Source organism: Nipponia nippon, unplaced genomic scaffold (genome assembly GCF_047370975.1).
Source record: "Nipponia nippon isolate SJK-2023a ecotype South Korea unplaced genomic scaffold, ASM4737097v1 scaffold_4, whole genome shotgun sequence".
Lineage (NCBI taxonomy): Eukaryota > Metazoa > Chordata > Aves > Pelecaniformes > Threskiornithidae > Nipponia > Nipponia nippon.
Window position 1 is genome coordinate 44811104 of NW_028262358.1, and position 24114 is coordinate 44835217.

Here is a 24114-nt window from a genome sequence, read left to right on the forward strand (position 1 = left end):
CCCTAGTGATTAGACAGAGAACAGGCATCTAAGTTGCTGTCAGCATTGAAGGAAACGCAGAGAGAATTGTAAGTGGCTATTCTGCTTGGCAGGACCTGGTCTGCTATTTAGTGTGTGTGTACTGGTTAGCCCATGAGAGATATGCAGGTTCAAACCGCTCGTGTCCTGTGGGCATCATATGGGAAACTGGGATTATTGAATTTGTTGGCTTTTAAGAGGGCAGAGGATAGAAAACCATACAAGACAAGTCTCATTAGTTCCAGTTTCATGGGGTGTTGTGTATATCCAAGCAACATTGGAAGCTTACCGTTACTGATTATAAACATTTTAATACACTTTCTCTTTTTTTTTTATGAACAGATAAAAGAAATTTGTCTGGATTAATATTGAACTGCATGCGTCTGAACTGAAGGAAATGTTTTAAGATTGCTCTCCTGACAGAAGTACAACAATGGTACACTGAGGTTTCTGCTTGCACTTCTGGGAAGACTGTAACTGTATTTTTATATTGCAGTTTATTGGCCCATAAAAGACAATGTAATAACAAAAATAACAGTAAACTTATGCAATAGTAGCGGTTCCCCTCCCACTGACTGGACATGAGTGATCAAAGGTCTTTGCAAGAAGATAAGCACAAAGTTAGCAGAACTTCCTCAAAGTTCAGGGAGTCTTCAAGAAGCATGCAATCTGATGATTATTTTGCTAGAAAACTTAAAGCTTTGAATGGTAGCATGGGTCCTCCTGTTTCTTCAAATGCATCCAGCAAAAATGAAAATAATCAAACAAATGGTACACCAGCTGTGCCTAAAATGGGTGTTCGAGCAAGGGTATCTGAATGGCCTCCTAAAAAGGATTGCTCTAAAGAGCTGAGTAAAGCTGCTTGGGAAAACAGACCTCCAACCAGTTACGAAAGTGTTGGCTCAGTACTTCCAAATGGACAAAATGACCAAAGTGATGGACAGCAAGAAGAGCTAGAATTGGAATTTACGGAGGGAAAATATTCGATTGGAGATCTTTTTGTTCATTCCCCTCAACGGGGACTTCATCCCATAAGGCAAAGAAGCAACAGTGATGTGACAATAAGTGATATTGATGCTGAAGATGTATTAGACCAGAATGCTGTTAACCCAAATACTGGAGCAGCTCTTCATAGAGAATATGGCAGTACCTCTTCAATTGATAGACAAGGCTTGTCTGGAGAAAATTTTTTTGCAATGCTAAGAGGGTACCGAGTGGAAAATTTTGAACATAAAACCCTTGCTCCATTTGGATTTTCTGAGTTTTTCCACTGTGATCCTACAGTTTCTCCAAGTCTACACGCTGCTGCACAGATTTCCAGGGGAGAATTTGTCAGGATTTCTGGCTTGGATTATATGGATAGTGCCCTACTTATTGGTCGAGACAGGGAGAAATCTTTCAAGAGGAGACTAAAATCAGAAGCAGTAGAAACATCTCTATTTAGAAAATTACGAACAGTTAAAAGTGAGCATGAAACTTTTAAGTTTTCATCTGATCTGGATGATAGACTTGACAGAAATGTTCGTTCTTGGAACTGCCAGAAATGTTTTGCACATTATGATGTTCAGAGCGTTTTGTTTAACATAAATGAAGCAATGGCTACCAGAGTAAATGTAGGAAAACGAAAAAATATAACCACTGGGGCTTCAGCTGCGTCACAAACTCAGATGCCAGCAGGCCAAACGGGAAACTGTGAATCTCCTTTGGGAAGCAAAGAGGACCTCAATTCAAAAGAGAATTTAGATGCTGATGAGGGTGATGGGAAAAGCAATGATCTAGTATTGAGTTGCCCTTACTTCCGGAATGAAACTGGTGGGGAAGGAGATAGACGGATTGCACTTTCTAGGGCGAATTCAGCATCTTTTTCTTCAGGTGAAAGTTGTTCTTTCGAGTCCTCTCTAAGTTCCCATTGCACAAATGCTGGTGTTTCAGTACTGGAAGTACCAAGAGAAAACCAGTCCATTCACAGAGAGAAAGTGAAGCGTTACATCATAGAACACATTGATCTTGGAGCATATTATTACCGCAAGTTCTTCTATGGAAAAGGTAAATTTTTCTAATGCACCTGTTCTGAGATATTCATGCATTAGATTTAAGTTGCTTTGTAAAGATTTTTTTTTTTCTTCCTTCTCTATAGAGAGACCTAAGTATTACAGGGGATCCTTTACTAAAATTAAGCCTGTTATTCTTGCTTTCCCAGAGGGATATTCAACAACCAGTGGGTTATGTATAAAGATGTGCAATACTTGTGTAAGTTCACTAAGTGTGGGGTCATTTCAATTAGTACAAAACTAACTTTTCTGAACTTTAAACTTTCTCGGTGGGCAGGAGGAAAAGATGACATTTATATCCGGTAAATGCATTGGAAATACTGATACCCAGACTGGAAATAGTTATTTCCTAAAAGGTGCCTCCAGAAGAGAAGGTTTTATTATTGAGGCTTCTGACTCCCTTCTTCTAGATTCTGCTGTCTTCAAGTGTCTCTTGGGGCCTTTCATACTGTATGCACATATATGTACTTCTTAAACAGAGAGCTTCTGATGATATTTAGTTTTTCAGCTTAAAGAAGGTTGGTTTATGCCTTTCTCCTAACCTTTCACCCTATTTTTTTGGGGTATGTTCAGTGCCAGAGTACTGTTCTCAGCAGAGTAATTATCTCGGCTTGAATTGTTATTCAGATAAACTATTTCCACTTCATGATCTACTTTGGCTATCTGTATTCGGTACCGCATTGTGCAATGTGTGTGAAATCTCTGTTTTTGTGGGGAGAACCCCAAAATACCTGTCTCGGTTCTTTCAGTGTTACGAATTACAGCTCAGTCTTTTTGCTGTTACTAAAAGAAAAGAAAAAAAAAATCTGCTTCTGTCCTTAAAAGACTGTTTGTTACTGCCCGAGTCTTCCTGAAACCATACATCCGCTGCTTTCTAACTATGTTTGAACAGCAGGAAATAAGTACTGTTCTGTACTGTACTCCTTCCTCCTGTGACCCTTTACAAGGGACGTGAAAGAGGATCCAGTCCAGTGCTTGTATTCACAATACGTAGACACCTACAATGTATTGGCTCTAATAACACTGTATATAAAAGCCAAGGAAGAAAAGAATCTGGATCTGTCATGGAAGAGGAGAAAAAAGACCCAGAGCTAAGCAAGGAATGGGCAGTAAATTCAGAGGTTCAAAATTGCTTTTAAGCTAGGCAGGCTGTAAAGGATCAAAAAGTGCTGAGGGACTCAGAGTGGAAGAGAATGAAGGAAAACTTGTAACAAAAGGGTGGCATATTTTTTGAGGGGCAGAGAAAAGAAAGGATTTGCATAGACAGAAATGAAAGGAAGATTGTCAATGGACAAAGGTGCTGGCAGGACAGGGGGGGGGAAAAAAAAAGACAGACGGACAACATTAAGCCAAATGAAAGAGGACTTATTTGTGAAATGCTTTTATCATGGATGAGTTACAGGTTCTGAAGGGGTGGACATTTTTTGTGAAGAAAAATCTTGTCAGAGAGATTAAAAAAAGAAAATACAAACAGTATTGAAAAACGCTTTAAATAATATACTATAAACAAGCCTAATGACTTTTCTGGAAAGTTGATGCGAATGTAATTAATTTTAATTAACTTCCGATATTATGTATATATGATCTCTTGATTAAAAGTAAAGTATGTTTATAGCGTTAAAAAGTTAAGAAATAGTATCTGAGAGTTTTATCCCACATTGTATAATACTAGCAAACTTGAATTATTATTGTCCTTGTTACTAATTGTTCTGTAGGTAGAGTTCTTCAAAAGTAAATACGATATGATGCATTTGATACCCAGTAATAAATCATTACCCTCTCACCTTTACGATGATATATAAGCCATGCCCTGTTCCACATTATCTTTCTATAGAGCTGTAACAGAAGCTGCATGAGAGAAATCTGTATTGGATGGCTCTTATGAGACAGATAGCAAGTCAGGGCAAACATGTTGATGGAACCGAAAACTTAATTTTCAATACCTGTTATCTCGAGGGATCACGCATGTAAGGAATCTCCAGATTATTTCCAGCTGAACACAGTTCTCACCTAAGCAAAGTTTATTGTGGGTAGAAGAAATAAAACAGGCATTTTGCCTTGGCCACCAAAATGTCTTGTTGCTGTGCTGATATCCCATGTAAGAGAAAGTGACATTTATATGCATACTGAGCCTTACTTGATGCTCTTACATGACAGTGACCTCTCCTAGCTGATTGTTCATTGAATCGTAGATTTAATAGTAGAGTTGAATTTAGCAAAATAATTGTGGAAGGATGAAATAAAAATTTAGCAAACAATAGTCACTTGTATATAGAGACACATGTAATGCCACCAATTTTCTTTGCCTTTAACAAGATATCTATGAAAAAGAAATAACTTTCTGAATATTTGATTTAGTTCACAGTTTTATAATTGGCACTTGTCAACGTACAAGTTTTATTTCTGTTTTAAGATGCATGGAAGAAACACCCTGGCATGTGTAGCACTAATTATTCCATTCCCTTTCAAGAAATGAGAGATTTGGAATTCAATGTCTTCTGAAATGAGCTGTAGTTTTATACTGCATATTTATAAGCTTTCTAACTATTGTTAAAATCAAATCCAACACGACTGATGTAAAGTATGTTAATGTTTATGGAAAATATCTTCTCAGTTTTCAGTTAAGGTTTGTAAAAGCTAGAATATTTTATTTTATCTCATGGTTTTGATTTATTAATGGTGTCCTTTAGTGAACTGTATTTTTGTGGGATAAAAGGGGATGAGAAGGGAAAAAAGCTATGTTGATTTTTAAAAAGGACAATTGAAATATGCTTTTATTATCGTTGATTTGTCCTTTTCACCTTGTGCAGTTATCCTCATAATACCTTGAGACTTGACTATTACTACCATGCTTTTTATCTGAAGGATTCTTGCAACCATTTCTTAATATATTATTGTATCTATCTGCTGATAGGAAACTGAAAAAATGTCCTAGAAGAAGTATACAGGCTTAGTTAGCTTTTGGTATTGACTCAGTTTTGTATAAGTAAGACTTTTGTATTAGAAGAAAAGTTGACAATTATTCCTTGAAATTAAAAAGTAAAAAATGAGGAATATTTTACCATGTCTCTTTAAACAGCTAGAAAATAGCACTTATTTTCTTCTCTTATCTCCAGTCAATACTTTTACATCAACATAAATACATCTAGATGAGCTTAATGAGTTTGTACGTTATGAGATTTAAAAAAAAAAAAGCTCCTTGAATTAAAAATGTTTTCCCCAATTCCCAGAATATCAGTAGCCATTCTTTAATTTACTTCAGCTTCTTTAACTCCCATTCTTGAAACTGTTTTATCTGTTTTATTTTTAATGTATATAAATAACATCTTTGGTTTTGTGTCTTTCATATTGTACAAGAAATAAGGAGATATCTGCCAAGCTTGCATTTTTCTGCTCAGAAATACTACAGCCAAGAAATCTAGTAACTGTGTAATAGATTTACATCAAAATGGAAGGCTATAGAAACCCTAACTGAGAACTTTACCTTTTGTCAAAGCCTGCATATACAGCTGTGGGGAGTTTTTATGTTGTTGAAAGTGTTTGGCCTCTGAATCTGTCTCTGATCTGTAAAATCCTGTTCCATTTGATAAATTTGCCCATTAAGGCTCAAAGTTTTAATTTAATACTGGGAAATCCATGAGGTATAATTTATCCATGCAGATACAATGCTCAGGCTGGGGAAGGAATGTAGTTGGTGAGCATGAGCAAATAATTTAATGTCTGTGCCCCTTTGATCCCAGGTGTTCCTTCCAAAAAAGGGGTGTTATTTGTAATGTGCTGCTACTCATTTTCTCTCTACTGGGAGATGGACTGTAACCACCAAGATACTTTATGGATAGATTTTTGAAAGGCTACTGGAAGCTCAATTTAAACTTAATTTGACAAATAAGGCTGTCATTTATGTAGAGGTAACTTTATTTTTTTGTATCCATTCGGAGAGTATGGTTGACTTCTCAGTGGAAGACATTTTGTGAAAACCTCCTTACACATTTCTCTAAATACATTGTAAAAAAAAAAAAAAGTATCAAACTAGCTCAAAAATGCTAGCAAAGTGGTTTTTAATCCAGACAATCTTAAAAGGAGAAATTAGTCTATTACTTCATTGTTATTTAAACTATGGAATTATAGCATAAATTGGATTGGAACACATTTCTGGAGGTCATCCAGCCTAATTCCCTGTTTAAAGCTGCCTTTAAAGGTAGGTTCTGAATAAATTGCTCAGAACCTGTTCCCCTTCAGCTGTACCTTTAGCTTTTGACCATCTCTAAGGATGGAGGTTTCACAAACTCTCCTGGCAACCTGTTCTTGTGTTTGGTTCCCTTCAGTGAGGGGCTGCATCTTGTGACGGTTGCATCTTGTCCTTTCTCTCTGTACCTTGGAGAAGAGTCTGGCTGTCCCTTCTCTATAACCCCCCATCAGCTATAGTGGGATCCTGCAATTATTTGCTCCCCTTAACCTGCTCTTCTCCAGGCTGCACAAGGCTTCATCTCCTTCAGCCTCTCCTCATCTGTTACATGCCCCAGCCCCCTAATTGTCTTGGTAGTTGTCTGCTGGCCTCGTCCCACTCTGTCGAAAACTGGACGCTACTCCTGTGGCCTCACAAGTGCCAAACAGAAAGGAATAATCTCTTCTCCTGACCTGCTGGTATGCTTTTGCTAGTGCAGCCCAGAGTGTGGTGAGCCATCACCTCTGCCAAGGGGTTCCGCTGGCTGCTGTGCAGTGTGTTGCTCACCAGGGTCCCCAGTACTTTTCTACAGAGCTGCTCCTGAAGCAGTGGGTCCCCAACCTGTGCTGTTGTATGAGCTTGCTCTGCTCTAAATATGGGTCTATGTTGGCCTTCATAAGGTTTTTGTCAGTCCGTTTTTTCAGACTGTCAGAGGGAGAGTTTGTTTTAACACGTCAGGTTGAAAACTTCAGTGGTTTAGGAGTTGCTTCACATGCAGCTCAGCTGTCCCATCTCAGCAGCAGCTGCCTCCAGGGGAAGGGGAGAGTAGGCAGTGAAGCAAAGAGACCCTACAGCTATAGGACTCAACCTGTGTGGATGAGTTAACCTCCTTTGCCTGCTTTTGTAAAATACTGCAAGGTTTATGCATTTCAGTATCTGCCCTATGCACATATTACTCATTTGTTAAAAGCCTGACGGTTACTCACCTGGTTATTGCACCCAACTGCAGCCCTAACCTCCAATACAGAACTGTTCTGCTTGAGCTTGGTCATGTACATGAACTTGTTGAGGATGCATTCCATTCCATCATTTAGATAATTTAAAAAAAAAATTAAACAGTAACAGCTCCACTATCAACTTTTGATAAACCTTTTAGTAACTGGCCACTAGTTGGAATTTGTATTACTGATCACAGTCCTTTGAGGCCAGCTCTTCAGCCAGTTTACGTCGACCTCGTAATTTGCATGTCCAAACCATGTCTTTTCAGTTTTTAGCTACACGGATACTATGGGAGACTGTGTAAAAAGCATTGCTAAAGTATAAGTAAGTGACATTCATTGCTCCTTCCTCATCCATAAAGCCAGTCATCTTATTGTAGAAAGCAACTGGGTTGGTCATGCATGATTTGCATTTGGTAAATCTATTCAGGCTGTTTCCAAGCATCTTTTTGTCCTGCATGTGCCTGGAAATGTCTTCCATGAGAATTTAGTCCTTAATCTCCCTGGGAACTAAGGTTTATGGTGACTAGTCTATAGCTTCCCAGACCCTCATTCTTGCCCTTTTTGAAGGTGGGTGTAACCACTCACTATAGTTCTCACAACGTGTTGACCTGTTTGGTCCCTTGGACTTGAGTGTGTCTAGTCTGCTTAAATGGTCTCTAACTTGATCTTCCTCTTCTGTCGGTAGTGCTTTACTCTCCCAGACTGGGCCAGTTGACTCAAGGATGAATTTAACTATTCATCAAAGACTAAAGAGTTACTAGCCTCAGTTTTCACTTGTTAAAACCGAGTTGCTGCTTTGAATGTAAAGCTTTAAATAAGAATAAGAATAAATTGAATGAAATGAAGGAAGCTACTTAGTGCCTTATTTGTTTAAAGACTGTTAGCTTTTGTTGAAGACTTTATGTATATAGTTTCTCCAAAGTAGTTTCTTACAGCATCAAGCAAAATGATTAATTTCATAGTAACAAAGAATACAAAAAATTATTATTTCATAGTAGCAGCAGTTGCAGTAATTTGAGTTATGTGATATGAGTGATAATTCTGCTCATCAAAATTAGCATTTTGTGATTTATGTACTTATTGTGCAGTTCAGAAGATCACAAGCCAGTGTATTTACAGATCTCATAGCTCAATTAAAAATAATTTTTTTTTTCTTGCTGCATTAATGAGGTTTGATGAACGTTTTCTAGGAGACTCATACTTCATTATTCTCTTCTCTCTTCATTCACTTTTGTGCAAAAGAGCATCAGAACTACTTTGGAATAGATGAAAATCTTGGACCTGTAGCAGTCAGCATCCGGAGGGAGAAGGTTGAAGATGCCAAGGAGAAAGAAGGATCTCAATTCAACTATCGTATAGTTTTCAGGACAAGTGAGGTAATGGTCTTTCAGTAATTCTGCAAAGGAATGGAAAAGTTAACTTAGAGCTTAGGATACTACCTCTTTGTCTGTGGATATGTTGCTAACTTTGGAAGTAAATCTGTTAATGGAAAGTGATGTTTCTTGTACTGTTAGTAAATGTAGTTGCTCCTGGAACAAAGTTTTCCTCTTGTGTACTGCATAAAATTTTTCTATTTTTGAGCAGGCACCTAAAAGGAGGTAGGTTGGCTGAAGGGAACTGCAAGGGGCAAGCAAGGGAACAGATGATAAGAACAAAGCTGAAGATAAATTTGTATCAAGCTGTTTGATGTTGAGTTTCTAATGATAGAAATAAAAGATTAATAAATGTAGGGAAAAAGGGAGGGGAAAAATATGAAAGCTAGTTCTATGGCTTATTTGTATTTTTGTGTTTTGTTTCAAAATACTTTCTTAGAAGCTTTTTTCTGTACTTCTACATACATGATTTGTGGAAGGAATATTAATATGTTGGTAAAAATAATTCTTATTTGGAAAAATAGCTTGCTTGTGATCGTTGTGGAAGGACATGTCTCATAACTTCCATTTCAAGTTAATTAGTATCTCTTGCAAACTAATTTCTTTATCACAGCAACTAGCTTTGATTTGTATGAAAATACACGATGTTATCATTGTAACAAGCACCTATATGTTTTCATAATCCTTAGGACTATTGCTTTTTATTGTGATTAGGACACAGAGAAGTGCTAGCTAAACCTCCTGAAATCTCTGGGCTCATGTGCTTTTACAAACAAATATAGAAACAGATACACAGAAAATTTTTTTTTGGCTAGGTTTTTCTTTCATTGCCAGAAAAAGGGGTGTCTGTGTATGTATGTGTGGAGAGGTGATTCAGCTGACTCACTTCTAAGAAACTACTCTCTTTTTGCCAAATCCAATGAAGCTAAAGCAGCATGGTTTAAAAAATAGGTGGATGGGTTAAATGAAGGTGCCATTAGCTGTAGCTTACCTCACCTGTCCAACCTCATATTCAACTACTGTGTCTGCTAGGGTAGTATGGCGTTAACAATTTTTAGTTTTCCTGGTGTTTTAAATATTTTTTTCCAAAAAAAGTAAGTCTTAGGAATTAGAATAAGTTAATAAGATCATCAGTGAATTTCTTTAAACGAAAAATATATTTGTCACTGAGACAATAAAAGCCTGTCTCCTCTTTAAAAATTATTTAATAATATTTTTACTGGTTAAAAAAATCAAAAATAGGGATCTTTTTCTTCCCATTCTTTCTTCCATGCTTTTGCTAAAGTTTATATCTTTAAAAGTCAATGTAGTATTAGAACTAAAAATTTTTTGTGTCTTTTACCTTTACTGCAGCTTACTACACTTAGAGGAGCAATTTTAGAAGATGCTATACCATCCACTGCTCGGCATGGCACAGCAAGAGGTCTGCCTCTCAAAGAGGTACTGGAGTATGTAATACCAGAGCTGAGCATTCAGTGCCTGAGGCAGGCTTCCAACTCACCCAAAGTACCTGAACAGCTGCTTAAACTGGATGAACAAGGGGTATGTAGCACATGACTTTTCTTTAAAGACTATTCATTTAAAAAAAAAAAAATCTTAAATATTTTGCAGGCAATGTTAATAAACATGGATCTCTAATGGAAACCATTCACTTTCTTGGTTTTGGAGATACTTGTGCATTTTCATTTACAAAATGATGTTTCCTTTTCTAAGCAAATTATTTTTAAAATACATTGCAACTTAGAAAAAAAATTATTGGTCTATGGAGATTCTCTTTAGATGACTGAGTGAGAGAAAGATTATAACTAAACTTTTAACATCAGTAAGAAGTGATTTTCGCAATCTGTATTTGCACTTTAATGTGTACAAATGCTGGATGTAAATGAAAACAAATCTAACATTTTATTAATATTGTGCATATGGAAGGAGGAAAAAAGATATATCAAGTCTCTACATCTAAAATTTTGGGTTGTTTTTTACAATAACATTTTCTAATTAACTTGCAATAGTCTTACTAGAATAGAATGCTTCTGGGTTCAAACAACTGAAATTGTGATTGAGACTAATGAATTAACTGCATGGCAATGAAATATTCATACAGCTTAAATTTGGTCAGAAAATAGTGAGGCTTATTAGGTTCAATAAAGTGAATCTGCTTAATTCAAAGCTAGTGACTAAACCTATAGTTTCTGAATATTTTGTGAAGGACAGGCTTGTGATTGCTTTTAAATCAATTTTAAAACCATGTTTTTAAAAAAAATGTTCATTTAAAGTGAAGATTGCACTTTCTAGGCAAAAGTCATTATCTGTCTGTTGAAGTTGAATCAGCTGATGGATCCGGTTGATTATGATGGGGGGTATAATTAATTTTTTAATGCTAATTCAGTTTCGAATGTAGTGATTGTGTCTAACATTGGTGGTGTCTACCAGAATTCTTCTGTCTTCTCCTGTGGCTGTAACAATTGCTCAAAACCAAGTAAATGTAGACAGAGGAAGAGATTTGCTTTTTTGGGTGGATTGTTAAGCTAGTTTTATATGTATATTTTACTACTTTCTTTCACTGTAGTCTTTGAGGAGGACTTTTAATTGAAAATTCATTTTGCCAAATGTCCTTACTTTTTCCTGTGTTTGTCAGTTCTGGTAAAACAATAAAGGGAAGTCAGAAGCACTCAGTTCTGAATCTAAGAGTTCCTGATAAACTGTTGCTCTCTGTCTTTCCTGGTTGAGCTCCAGAGTGAGTTTAGGTTAACCTAATAAATAATATTCGCTTCTCAGAGGGGCAGTATGTTCTAGGCAGTATAGAGTACTACTTTATTTGACCCGACCTGAATATTTCCCAAACTCACTACAAGTATTTCCCAAAAATGGGAAACGGAGATTGTCCATTGAACTGATCAAAGTAATTCTTTAATCATCAACTCCTAATTTTGAGAAACAGCAGTATATAGCACTTCTTTTTATTTTGGGTGATCAATTCTGAAAATTCAATGCTGTTGTGAAATGGGCTGTCACCAGGAAAAATATAATATTAATGTATCTTATGTGCTGCTTATTATGAGATAATTACTTGAACATAGACAGAAAGCTGTGCATGTAGCTGGCATGAGATCCATTTATGCTTTTAGTCCTCTTATGTACTTGATGCTTTCAGTTTATTAATCAAGCAAATAAAAAAAGAGTTATGCTTGGCAACTGAAGGTGGTGACTGGCTGAAGTGTCATGAATTTAAAAATATGAATCATTATCTAGAGGATTAATACTGTCACCAAAATAATATTCATTTTGTGTAACGGTGTATTAAATGTTTGCATAGTTCCTCAGCAGACTGAAGACTGTTTCAGTGTTTTGATTTCATTTTCTACCTGTTTCATAGTTTTCAGTGAAATCTGGTGTTGATTATGGAGGAAACGTGTGGGTAAAACTGTCTCTAAAATGACAGTAGAAAGTAGATGCAAATTGGATGGTTGAGCTAATTTGAATATATAAATAATCTGAATTTTCCTAATTTATCCTGGCATATGATGATTAGCATTAGATTTGACTGTAAATTCACAAGAAAAGTCAACTATTTATAACCTGGACAAGTTTTTGGGGGTTTTGGGGTTTGTTTTTTTTTTTGGTCTTGTTTTGTTTTTTTAAACCTCTCTCTAATTCCCCCCTAGCTTCTCCTTCCCATTTCTGCCAATGGTTGTTTATTGTATATATGCTTTTTGGTTCCCCTCACATCCCTCTGGGAATGTTCACTTCCCTCTAGGCCAAAGGCTGAAGTTTACAAAAAGCCCAAAGAAATTGGGAGCTTTGATTGCAGTGATATCTAATGGCTATTGAGTGTCTAATATCTTGAGGTTCCTTCCCAGAAAAACTTTAAAATCTTCACATGATGAAAGTCAACAACTTGTTGTTACATAATAAAGAATCTATACTGTACAAGAAGACAAGATGCCAAGATTCAATAGTGACTGATTCTGACTAGAACGTAGTCATTTTGACTGAGGAAGGACTGCTATGAACCTTTAATACATATCACATACCCAATGAGCTAAATGGGTTTAGAAATTATTTTCTGATGTCACGTTATTAAATTGTTCTCAGTGTTAGATTAAATGTAAAATTTCTAATTTAGAAATCATCAAATCAGAACCATGTCTGCCATTATTTACTTTAAAAGACTTGAATAAGCATGCGGTACCATTTCAAAACTGGCAAACTTTATCAGTTTTAAGTATTTTGATAGTTTTTCATGCCAGTTAAATGCGCCACATAAGAAGATCCTACCAAAGCTCATTTAGTTACTTCTTTCTTAGGTATTGACGTTCTAAAGGTACCTCAATTTCTGCTTCTGCGCAGTCCCCATGATCTTGGCATGAGAGTTCTTTTGCTTAAGTCTTCTAATTTCATAGTCATGATCGCTCCTAGCACACAGGTAGGAGGTTCAGATTACTGCAAATGAGCTTGCATAGGAATAGTGGTATTGGTAGAATCAAATTTGTACATAATCGCCTAGTGTTTACAGTACGTGTCCATGAAGTGAAAACCCAGGATTAATTCTTTCCTTGGGCTGAGGAGTTTCAGATCCTCCTCTTCAGTGTCACCTAGGACAATGTTTAAACCATGAGATGGTAGGTTGTTTTGGAAGACAGAGATATACTTCACTCCTGTTCAGAATTATATTGATATTTATGAACAAATTCAGGAATGACTGGTGTCTTCAGAAAAAATGAAGGAGTGTGACTGCATATTTCTAGACTGAATATTTTGCCCAGGTGCTTCTTTACTGTTAGTTGTTGCCCCTGTTGTTGGTGGCTCAGTTAGCATTTAACTTCTTCACTCCTCAATTCTAGTGTGAAGTCAAGGAAATTATTTCCTGTGGTTTAAGCTAAAACTATTTGACCCAGGTCTGGTACAGAGGTGGCAATGTGCTCACAATCATTTTAAGTCTGCTGGGAAGCGTCAAGTAACAGCAGTGCTTCCTGTGCTCTAATGTTTATATGACCAGTTCTCTTCCAGTTTCCTCCATGAAATGTTCATGCTAGCTTTCCCCTGAATAAAAGCGTCACCAGTATGCAATCTGGAACCTTTTGTTAAATACCTAACTCTTCCCAGACAGTGCTTCAAAATGGGGATCAAACAAGGAAGCACTCTGGATGGATAGCATCTAATGCCAGTCAAAAGGAAATTACAAGAACAAGCTGGTATCTTAACCCTGCCCTGCTCCAGAGTTCAGCAGTCTGACTCAGGCAGCTCCTACAGTGCATCCATAACCCAGAATCTTCTTTTATTTCAGATGGTCACCCCTCCCATTCCACATCAAACTTTGGCACAGCTCCTACTTCTGTGTTCTGTGCTGCCCAGGTGAAACCTTATTGCAGCACCATTCCTCATTCCTGTCCTTTCTAAGACTGTTCTTTGCTCCTAACTGCTTCCTGGTCAATGGCCTTCTGCCAGAGTATGGTCCACAAGGGCTCACCCCTTCATAAAGCAGTTGTCAAAGGGAGAGGATGGATTGGGGCTCACCAGAGAGGCGGGAGGGCTGCCATCATACATTGCTCTTATTCCTGCTGTGCTGCAGGTTTTCTACACCAGTAGACCAAATTCTGTACTGTGCGTTGCTGTGAAAATAGATCTACTAAAATCATGGAGCTAGGCCTGTTAAAATGAGAAGAAATTGTCCTACTTATAGGCTTAACTTCAGAGTAAGAAAAGAACTCCAGGCCCAATTGATGTTATGAAGTGTTTTGCTATTGACTTTAATAGTCTAGCATTTCCCTGTTACTTCATTTTATTACATTTACCTTTTGGGCATGAGATTCTTAGTGTCAATGATTCTATCTATGGCCTTCAAAAGTCTTCATTAACTTGGACATCGTGGGGATTTTTTGTGTGTTGGTTGTGCATGAAGCTAAATAGTTAAACCAAGAATGCCATCAAGTTAAATCTTGAATTGCATGGGAGACAAAGAAAGCATACTAGCTTAAAAAAGCAGTAACATCATGAAAACGCAGAAGACTAGGTTATTCAAAGCATTGTGAAAGCTTTTATTTCTCCAGGGATGATGAGGATTTGGGTAGTGGTTTTCTTTTTTTTTTTTTTTTTTTTTTTTTTAATTGACTGTTGGCAACTGCTTTATATACAACTCTCCACTTACAATGGAGAAACACAGCATTTATTGAAGAGGGAAGGTTAAGGATTATTTGAAGTCTGGAATGATATTTTTGACACTTTCTTCTTTCATTTATGTTTATTTTCTTGATTCAACCTTTTAGTATTCTCATCTCATAGCTTTTTGTCAAAACTGCTGTGGTAAAACATCAGTACAGTGGCATTTCTATGGATTTGAGTTTTACAATATACTTGGCAAACTATGTGTTACATGCAACTAAGGTAAAGTAGAGTGTTCTTGTTGCCTTTGCTCTAAAAACTTCTTCACCGAAAGGGTTGTCAAGCATTGGAACAGGCTGCCCAGGGAAGTGGTTGAGTCCCCATCCCTGGAGGTATTTAAAGGACGAATAGATGTGGTGTTCGAAGACATGGTATAGATGGACTTGGCAGTGCTAGGTTAACGGTTGGACTCGATGATCTTAAGGGTCTTTTCCAACCTTAATGATTCTATGATTCTTGTTTGAATCTGAGAAAGAAGATAGTTATGCAAAAATTGCCAATTAAAGTTCTCATAATATGCAGTAGAGTGTGCTTTTATAGATAACTGAGTAAAAAGACTTCATGTATTGCTTTTATCTGTGTTTGGAGAGTGACAAGCCAGTTTTCTTTCAAGATGGTTGTTGGGGTTTTTTGGTTTGGTTTTTGGTTTGGTTTTTGTTTGCTTGTTTGTTTTTTTCTTTCTGTGGTGACTTAATTTACCGAATCAGAACACACTTTCACTTTCGGATAACTTCTGCCAGGGGTTATAACAGTGTTAATATTTTAATTGTTAATATTTGTTCTAGTATTGACTTTCCTTTCCTTCCGTAATTTTTCCTTTCTTTTATTTTTTTTTTTATTTCAGCTGAGTTTTCAACATAAGATTGGTATCCTTTACTGCAAAGCAGGCCAAAGCACAGAGGAAGAAATGTATAACAATGAGATGGCAGGACCAGCTTTTGAAGAGTTCCTTGATCTGCTGGGCCAGAGAGTACGGCTAAAAGGATTTAGTAAATACAGGGCTCAGCTAGATAATAAAAGTAAGTTATGTTTCCAACCTGTGGTAAAAACTATAATTATCCAGTTGATTTTCTGCAAATCCTGTTTTGTCTTTTCATTCTCTTGACTTTGGGTTTTGGTTAGTGAGATTATACGATAAATAAGAAAGATAAAGCATATGATAAAAGCATGCATTACACCTTGTCTGAAAGGTTATTTACTTTTTCTGTAGCATTAGTAGAAGTGAAAATCAAAGCAACTTATTGGATTTGTTTGCACTTAGTTAAAATCCTACTATGTGAGTGATATGTTTTATATATTTCAGAATTTCACAGCTATACTTTAACATCTTACCCTTAAAAAGGCAAAAGAAATGTATTTCAAAATATGGAGTCATGACAAGGGACCATTTTCCTTATTTCAACTAAACTTTTGTGCTTCTTTTTAATCAACATACATACTGATGTTTGTATTTGAGGAGCAATCAAGTTTTCTCAGTTTTCTAGTTTTTCACACATGCACAGTAAGCATGTTATCATTTGGCAGCTGATAAACATTCATCTACCTAACCATTGTGTTATTACTGCCGTTTCCTCAGGTCTTTCAGTTTCCCTAAGTGCAATAGCATAATAATTTAATTGTACAAATTTGTTGGGTTTTGTAGCAAAAACAGGAGCTTGAGTATTGCTGTTAAAAAAGTCAATGATATGTTAACACACTTCTTTATTAGCACTGCTTTTCACTGCGCTTAAATTGAACTTAACTCATTCTTAGTTTAATGTAGTTTTAACAGGATTTTGACAACTGATCAGTATGAGCTGTGATCTGAGGATATCTAGGTATTCATTATTATTCTTTATTGTAACAAGCTATTTTTATAAGTATAAAGACCAGATATAAGGAAGAAATTTTTTACAATGAGGGTGGTGAAACACTAGAACAGGTTGCCCAGAGAAGTTGTAGATGCCCCGTCCCTGGAAACATTCAAGGTCAGGCTGGATGGGGCTCTGAGCAACCTGATCTAGTTGAAGATGTCCCTGCCCGTTGCAGGGCGTTGGACTAGATGGCCTTGAAAGGTCCCTTCCAACCCAAAGCATTCTATGATTGTATGATTTGATTTGTATCCTTATTTTTGCTGTAGTTTGCATATTACATCCTGAAAATAGAACTTTTTTATGTATACTGTATATGGACTGTGTATAACAGAAAAGGACTATTTTTGTTAGCGAAGTACGTCTTTTTAAACTATTAAATCCTGCTACTTGTGTGTGTATTCTACTTACTCTTTTAATCAAATAGGAAAGTTCCTTGAACTGTTAGATAAGCTGCCAGGAAGGAAGCTTAGAAAGATGCACTTAAAAGAAATTAAGGGAAGATCTTCTTTTCTTGCAAGGGATATTCTGCCTTTCAGATAGTCACAGAGATCTAGGAATCATTAAGTCCTCTTACTTTCTTCTCTGTTCCTCCTGCCACTTATCCACATGATCTAACCTGATTCTTAGGAATCTCTTGTGTGTTTTTGCTACTTTAACATCAGTCTTCATTTAACTGGAATACGTCTGGATTTTTATTTTTTCTTAATGGTACATTTGAACACTGATCAGTGTCATAGTCATAAAAGGATTTCTCTTTTGTTATCAAACTGGTAGTACCCTGATGGACTGTCATCTCCTGTACAGCATTAGGAGAGAGACTTAGTGATTCATATTAGAAGTTTTTGGAAATGTCTAGTGCGTATACATTGTGGTTGGTACCCATTGCAGATAAACTGTCCATAGGCCAGTTTCCAGTGGGGAATGAGATATGCGAAGTTGGTGATAAAACTTCATGCTTTTGCAATGAAGGGAGACCAGCTTTCCAACTCAAGAAATCTTTCATATTCTCCATCTCTAGTAGTGGTGGGAAATGGTGAAAAAAAAGTGAGCTGAATCCTATGACAGATTCTAATTTATGACTTACAAGGTGGGAAAACTGCAATTCCGTAGCCCTGTCAACCTGCATAAGCACCACATTTATTTTTATTAACATTATTGCCTCTTTGCTTAAATCCATGCTTGTTTCACTTTAATAATTCAGGCTTGATAGAGACTATTGCATGCTATTTCAGTATAGAATAATAACTCATTTTTCAAATTAATGTAGAAATATTTATTAACACACTATGGATGTCAGACTTCTGGGATGAATTGATAAATAAGGATGAAAAATTCAAAGGAGTAAGGGGTGTTATGGTTTTGTTTTTTTTTTTTTTCCCCCCAATCAGAGCATAACCAAATATCACCTAGTAATTTTTACATATGAAAATATATGCTGGTCTGTCAAGCAAATTCAGTGTTTATATTTGCCGTGCTTCAGTATGAATGTACATTGCTGATTGGCATTATATACATATAATTCAGTAACATAATTTTAATGTTTTACTAATGCTGTGTGCCATTAATAATATTGGCCTGTCATAATATGTTCTCATAGTTTGCAACAAACAGAATGGAATTAAGAGAGTTCACAAAGATATAGTCTTCAGTTTTATATTAAGTCTAAAATACTGCTTTAATTATCATCTTTTTTGTGTTATTCATGTTATGCCGTTATATTAAAAAACTCATGTTACTGTATCTCATATTTATAGTTGGGTAATACATTGATCTGACTGCCTGCAGGTTCAGAACAGTGTAATAATTTCATCTCTAGTAGCTACGTTTTTGGTAGGCATAAGGTTTCAGTAATATTTCTTGCTCAGTTTTTGTAGGGTTCACATTTATTAAGTTTTTCTATTCTCAAATGTTTGACTAGCTGTGGCTTTTTTCTTTTAAAAGTTCATTTTTTTTAATTTGGTTGTCTATTTAATATTTTGATAAGTAATTAATTGGTCCATTTCTTATGGAATATAGAATGTAGAATATTGTGGTGGATTGATTTGTCTGAGAGGTAAGCCCCCACGCACTTGCTTGCTTACTCACCCCCCAAAAGGATGGGGGAGAAAATCAGAAGGGCAAAAGCAAGGAAAACTTGTGTGTTGAGATTAAGGCAGTTCAATAAATGAAGGAAAGAAAGGAAAAAAACAAACATGACCCCACAGGGAAAAAAAAACCAAAACAAACAAACAAAAAACCAACCAAAAAAACAGCAACCCACACCAAAAAACCAACCCACCACCACAACAATCAACCAACAAAAAACCCCCACAAAAACAAGTGATGCAAAGGCAATGACTTGCCACCTCCCATCAGCAGACTGATGCCCAGCCAGATTCTGAGCAAGAGCTACCATGGAAAAATTCCCCCCTGCTCCAGTTTTACTGCAGAGCATGACGTTATATGGTATGGAATATGTCTTTGGTCAATTTGAGTCAGCTGTCTTGGCTGTATCCCCTCCCAAACTCTTGGCCACCCCTAGCACACTCCCCGGGGGTGGGGGACAGTGTGAGAAATAGAGAAAGCCCTGATGCTGTGCAAGCACTATTCAGCAATAGCTAAAACATTGGTGTGTTATCAATGCTGGTTTGTTCACATCTGAAAAACACAGCACCATATGGGCTGCTATGAAGAAAATTAACTCCATCCAAGCCAGATCCCATGCAAATGTGAAGAACGTGGAATATATTAACGACAAACTCTTTTCTGCCCTTCTTTAGTGCATTTTTAATGGCATGCAATTCTAAATCCCAAGATCAAGAAATAAGAAAATTATAGGAAACTTTACCAATTCAACACTATATAACTTGTCTAGTATACATTTTAAAACATATCAACCTACTAGAAATGAGGAATTAAAATATTATTATTAGAACATTAATATTCTCATTTGTAATGTTCAGACTTTAATTATGAATTATATTATGGATATGTTTGCATTAATTTCCTTATACCTGCAAAGAGAGAAATGAAGGTGAAAGAAATTGAGGAAATGTTGCAATTTTATATCTACAGAGAAATAGTGCTGTTTTACTGTCGTTTGGTAAAAGATGCTTTTCTGCAAAAAAGCAGGAATGTTTCATAACTGAAAAAAAAGTTTAGCCAATTTTTCTCATGTTTTGTGAAATAAAACTAATGTTTGGAAAGGAATGAGGTGCAAAAATGTCAGCCCAGGTATAATTTTTTTTCACTAAAATTGTCAGCAGAGTAATGTTTGTGGTAGCCACGGCTATGTAAATTTAATCACAGTGGGCCTTAGTGGGTGTTCAGTAAAGCATCTGTTGAGTTAGAAGATTTCGGCTTGCGTAGTGTAAGGGACTAAATTTCAGAAGAAAAACTTGCCAACTCATTTCCAAAGTCAAGGTGCTAAATCAAAAGTGTTCAACTAAGTAGGATGTTGTATTAGGAAAGCATTGATTTAAGGGTAAGGAATCTGCCTTTCTGTAATAAGCATTTAAAGGGAATGTTTTGTGCAATATCTGTTCAAGATAATTTGACCTTATTTAATATCTAATTGCAAGAGGGGTCAGGGAGTAGGGTTACTCAGATCTGTGTAGTTTAGGCAGATATTTGTATTTCACAACATAATTTTCCTCCTTCTGTCTTTCAGAACTCTGTTTTTCTAAAATGCCATGGAAAGGTTACAATGGAATTACATTTTCAACAAAGATTTTAAAATAGAGGAGTGCAATAATGTTTGCTTTTTTTTTTTTTTTTGCAACATTTAAGTAAGAAACTTCAGTGGAAATTATGCTCCCAGTTTCTTATTTAACTGTAATTTATATTACATCAATATTAGTAAATGAGTTAATTTTATTATTGTTCAAACATAACTGATGAAGCCAGTTGTAATATGAATGTGTTCAAAATTATACATGCACATAAATATTTTCAGATTTAGGGCTGCAGATACAGTATGGTTACTGTTGAATTTTACACTTAAGTGTATGTTTATATACCTTTAACTGGAGAACTCACATGGCCAATCAGTTTCTTTTTGGAATACAGTTACTATTTAAAACAAAACAAACCCCCAAAGCTTCAACAGTGTGTGGAAGAGAGTGCTGGAGAATGTTTATTGGTGTAGATAATATAAAATTGTATTAAAAATGAGTGAACATGGAAAAAGAGAAGAAAAATCGATAGTTGTCTTGACTCAATAGGGTGCTTCCAACCTCCTGCTTTAAAGTTAATTGTACTTACTTAAATAATCCAGACATATTAAACAAGGTGGATAAAAAGGATTAATTTATGACTACAGAGTAAAACTCATCTAATTTGCTGTAAACATTCTGAAATGCTAACTCTATTAATAAACTTCCTAAATAAAAGAAACAAAAACATTAAGTGATATCATAAGTGAAATGTATTGTAATAATTTTAAAAGGTCTGAATACAATGTATTATGTATATATTTTGTGTTTTAAAAATGTCTGATCTTCAGGAGGTGTTTTAATGTCAGATTTGAAGTAGCATTATCAGTTTATTTTTGGTAAAGTATGGGATTGGTCAATTGTCCTTATTAATGTTTTCAATAACGAAAGTATATATAATATAAAACTGAACTCAGGTCGCTAAGTGTTTGTTCTTTTTTTCATGAAACGCCAATATATTCAAAATTAGATCATTTAGGCCTCATAGACAGCAAACTCTTTGGGCCGTTTTTTGCAGGACCCTTCTATGTCATAATATGAAACTAAAGAGTAGATCTTTATCTGATGCAAACTGGTTTTGTTCTATTGAAAAATTTTTTAAATTGCATTAATAGATTTAAATCATAGCATGCAAAGAGTGGTGTCCTAAAAAGTAGTATGAATGTTCTATTTTACTGACCTTCTTGCAATTAAATTCACTTTCAGCTGATTCAACAGGAACTCACTCCCTCTATACTACCTATAAAGATTATGAGTTAATGTTTCATGTATCAACAATGCTTCCATACATGCCCAGTAACAGGCAACAGGTATGTTTTTTAACTTTTCATCGTAATCTTACGTTAGAAATGTTTGACATTGAGGGTTTTTTTAAAAGTAATACTGATTTAAAACTCAATTGTTTTATATGAAGTATGACTCAATTGTATTTTTTTTCTTGAAATATTACAAGGCATTAGAAATCTCATAGGATTTTTATACTATATAATTCAGGAACTTCTCCCATCTCCCCCATTTCATGATATTATTAAAAGGAATTGTTGGCTGTTGTGAATGAGTTATTTTCAGTTTGGACTGGATTTACATCTTATGTATGTTTGAAACATTGAATGGAATGAAGCTTGAAAATAGTCTTATGGTTAAAATATGCATGTAATAAGATTTTTAAAATGATTACACTTAATCCTTATATTACAGATCTTGAAATGTTCATGAGTGTGTCAGCTTAGTAATAAATGCATAACTGTATCTTGAAGGTGTCTGCTTGTGAAGACAGAAAACTGCAGTGTACTTATTTTATTTTTAGAGAATTCCCTTTGCTTATATAATAATTCAGAATATCTTTAAAGCATTAAGGATGGCTAAAAAACAGCACAGCATCCAAAGTGTGCGGTGCACCAGTAAGGTTACTCTGTCTTGCCTGTCTCAGATATTTCTTGCAACTGAACTAAAAAGTACAAGCACATTTGGTATACTATATCAACATTAACACTTAAAAAAAAAAAAAAAGGCAGTTGAATTGCTCATAGGTCAGACTGATGATAGTTTGTAACTTTCTGCATTGCTACTCTGCATTTTTCTAGGTCTGCAGAAATAAGTGTTGGATTTATTTAGTTAGTTTTAGAATATTCTTTCATTGCCATGCAAGATATAAAGACTTCAGTCATTTTGGAGGGTTGTCATGAAATAAAGATGCTATCTCACTTTCTTTTTGATCAGCATACGAAAGATGGTTACTGATTGTTAAACCATATGCGAGTTATATCTTTCATGTCTACCCTATCAATGCGTCTTGTGGGAAGAAAGAGAGATGTGGCAAGGCAACAAGAAAAAGATAAAAGAAAAAGATTAAAATTCTTGAGAAAGGATAAATGAAAATCAAAATGGAAGAATATAGCATAATGTTCTGAACTGTTTGAAGAACTGTTTCAACTGAACAGTTAAGACAACTGCAAATTTTACTCCATTACACTTAGGATTTAGATGTAGTTTAAAGAAACTAAATTAGGAATCAAAAGACAGAAACTCTTCACCATATGAATAATATGAATGTTTAGATGACTCAGATCTTAAAATGTGTGGCTTTCAGGAGACAGAATGTTCAGCTGTATCACATGCTCAGCTGTGCCAATAGCTAGTAATCAAAGTTTTGGATCATTGTCACTGATCTGAGATTGTTCCACTTCTCTAAACTTTCATTTACACCTTATTACAATACAGGATTAATTTAGTAAACACAGTAGGAGTTATTCTGTCTGTAATCAGTCATAACAATCTTTGACTGAAAAGCACATGTAAATAGGGAAAAGCGTACACTATTAAGAAGATATATTACACTGAATGAGCTTGCCTTAAAAGGAAAAAAGTAATATTTTCATAGTTAATCACAGGCACTGACAGTAAATATGTCCTTACTTGGAGTTTATTACTTCTGTTGTTGTCTTTCATGACTTTCCCTTGTTTGCAAACAGGATATCCTCTTGCCACGATCCACTAATTTTCATAATTGTTTGCTGTTTGTCAGCTTCACTGCTGTGTTGCTCAGCCACTCCCTATTACTGCCCTTTCATGTCTTCATGTGCCTTCCTTTCATTCTCATAATTTCCTTATGTGTCTGTCTTTTTAGTCAGGTGCCAAATCTTGTGTACAGCAAAATCGTCCAATTTCAACTCCATGGTTTTCCCCAGCAACAAGCACTCATTTCCACAGTGTTTTAGTAAGCTCTCATCATTGTCACTTTAACAGGTTCAGTATTTAGTAGAAGCACCATGTTATTATTCATGGCTTTCTTGGGATAAAAATAATGTGGCAGTTTTCCAAGTTGAAGTAGTATGCCTATCTGAAGACCTACCACATTATTTTTTTTAGGTGCTGGGATCTAGCAGTATTTGCACAGCATGGACACCGTGTTAATGAAATGTGACAAGTGCACCCAAATGACCAGAATTTAGCCAGCCTTAATGTGCAAAAGGGATCTATAATCATTGTTTAATTTTCTTCTATTACTGTTTAGTTCCAAAATACATACTGAAGCGTGAAATGTATCAATAGTATCATTTCTCACAAGCTGGGACAAAATTCGATTAGGTCTTTTTCCTTGAGACATTTTAGTGCTGAAGACCACAGATGCAGTTGCATCAGTTGTACTCAAGATAGAGAGAGAGACTTACAGGTGCTGTGAAATATGAATGTTGTTTGTCTCTTCAGGGTTTGGCTCACTAACTCTACATACCCAAGTAAGAGGGAGTTAGGGACCATGGGCATTTTCATTTTAGGTTATGTTAGCAATGAAGACCCCCGT

At 35.7% G+C, this 24114-nt stretch overlaps 1 protein-coding gene across 3 annotated transcripts in view; it reads left to right on the top strand.

Annotated features, from left to right (window-relative positions):
- Positions 1–24114, top strand: part of SIPA1L2 (signal induced proliferation associated 1 like 2) — a 246090-nt gene that overhangs the window by 158356 nt on the left and 63620 nt on the right. For all 3 annotated transcript variants that reach the window (XM_087776144.1, XM_087776142.1, XM_087776143.1), the window contains exons 4-8: positions 361–2064; positions 8478–8611; positions 9962–10150; positions 15612–15786; positions 21519–21622. In XM_087776144.1, coding sequence (XP_087632270.1) covers positions 600–2064; positions 8478–8611; positions 9962–10150; positions 15612–15786; positions 21519–21622 — 2067 coding nt within the window. In that variant the 5' untranslated portion in view covers positions 361–599. The remainder of the gene's footprint in view (positions 1–360; positions 2065–8477; positions 8612–9961; positions 10151–15611; positions 15787–21518; positions 21623–24114) is intronic.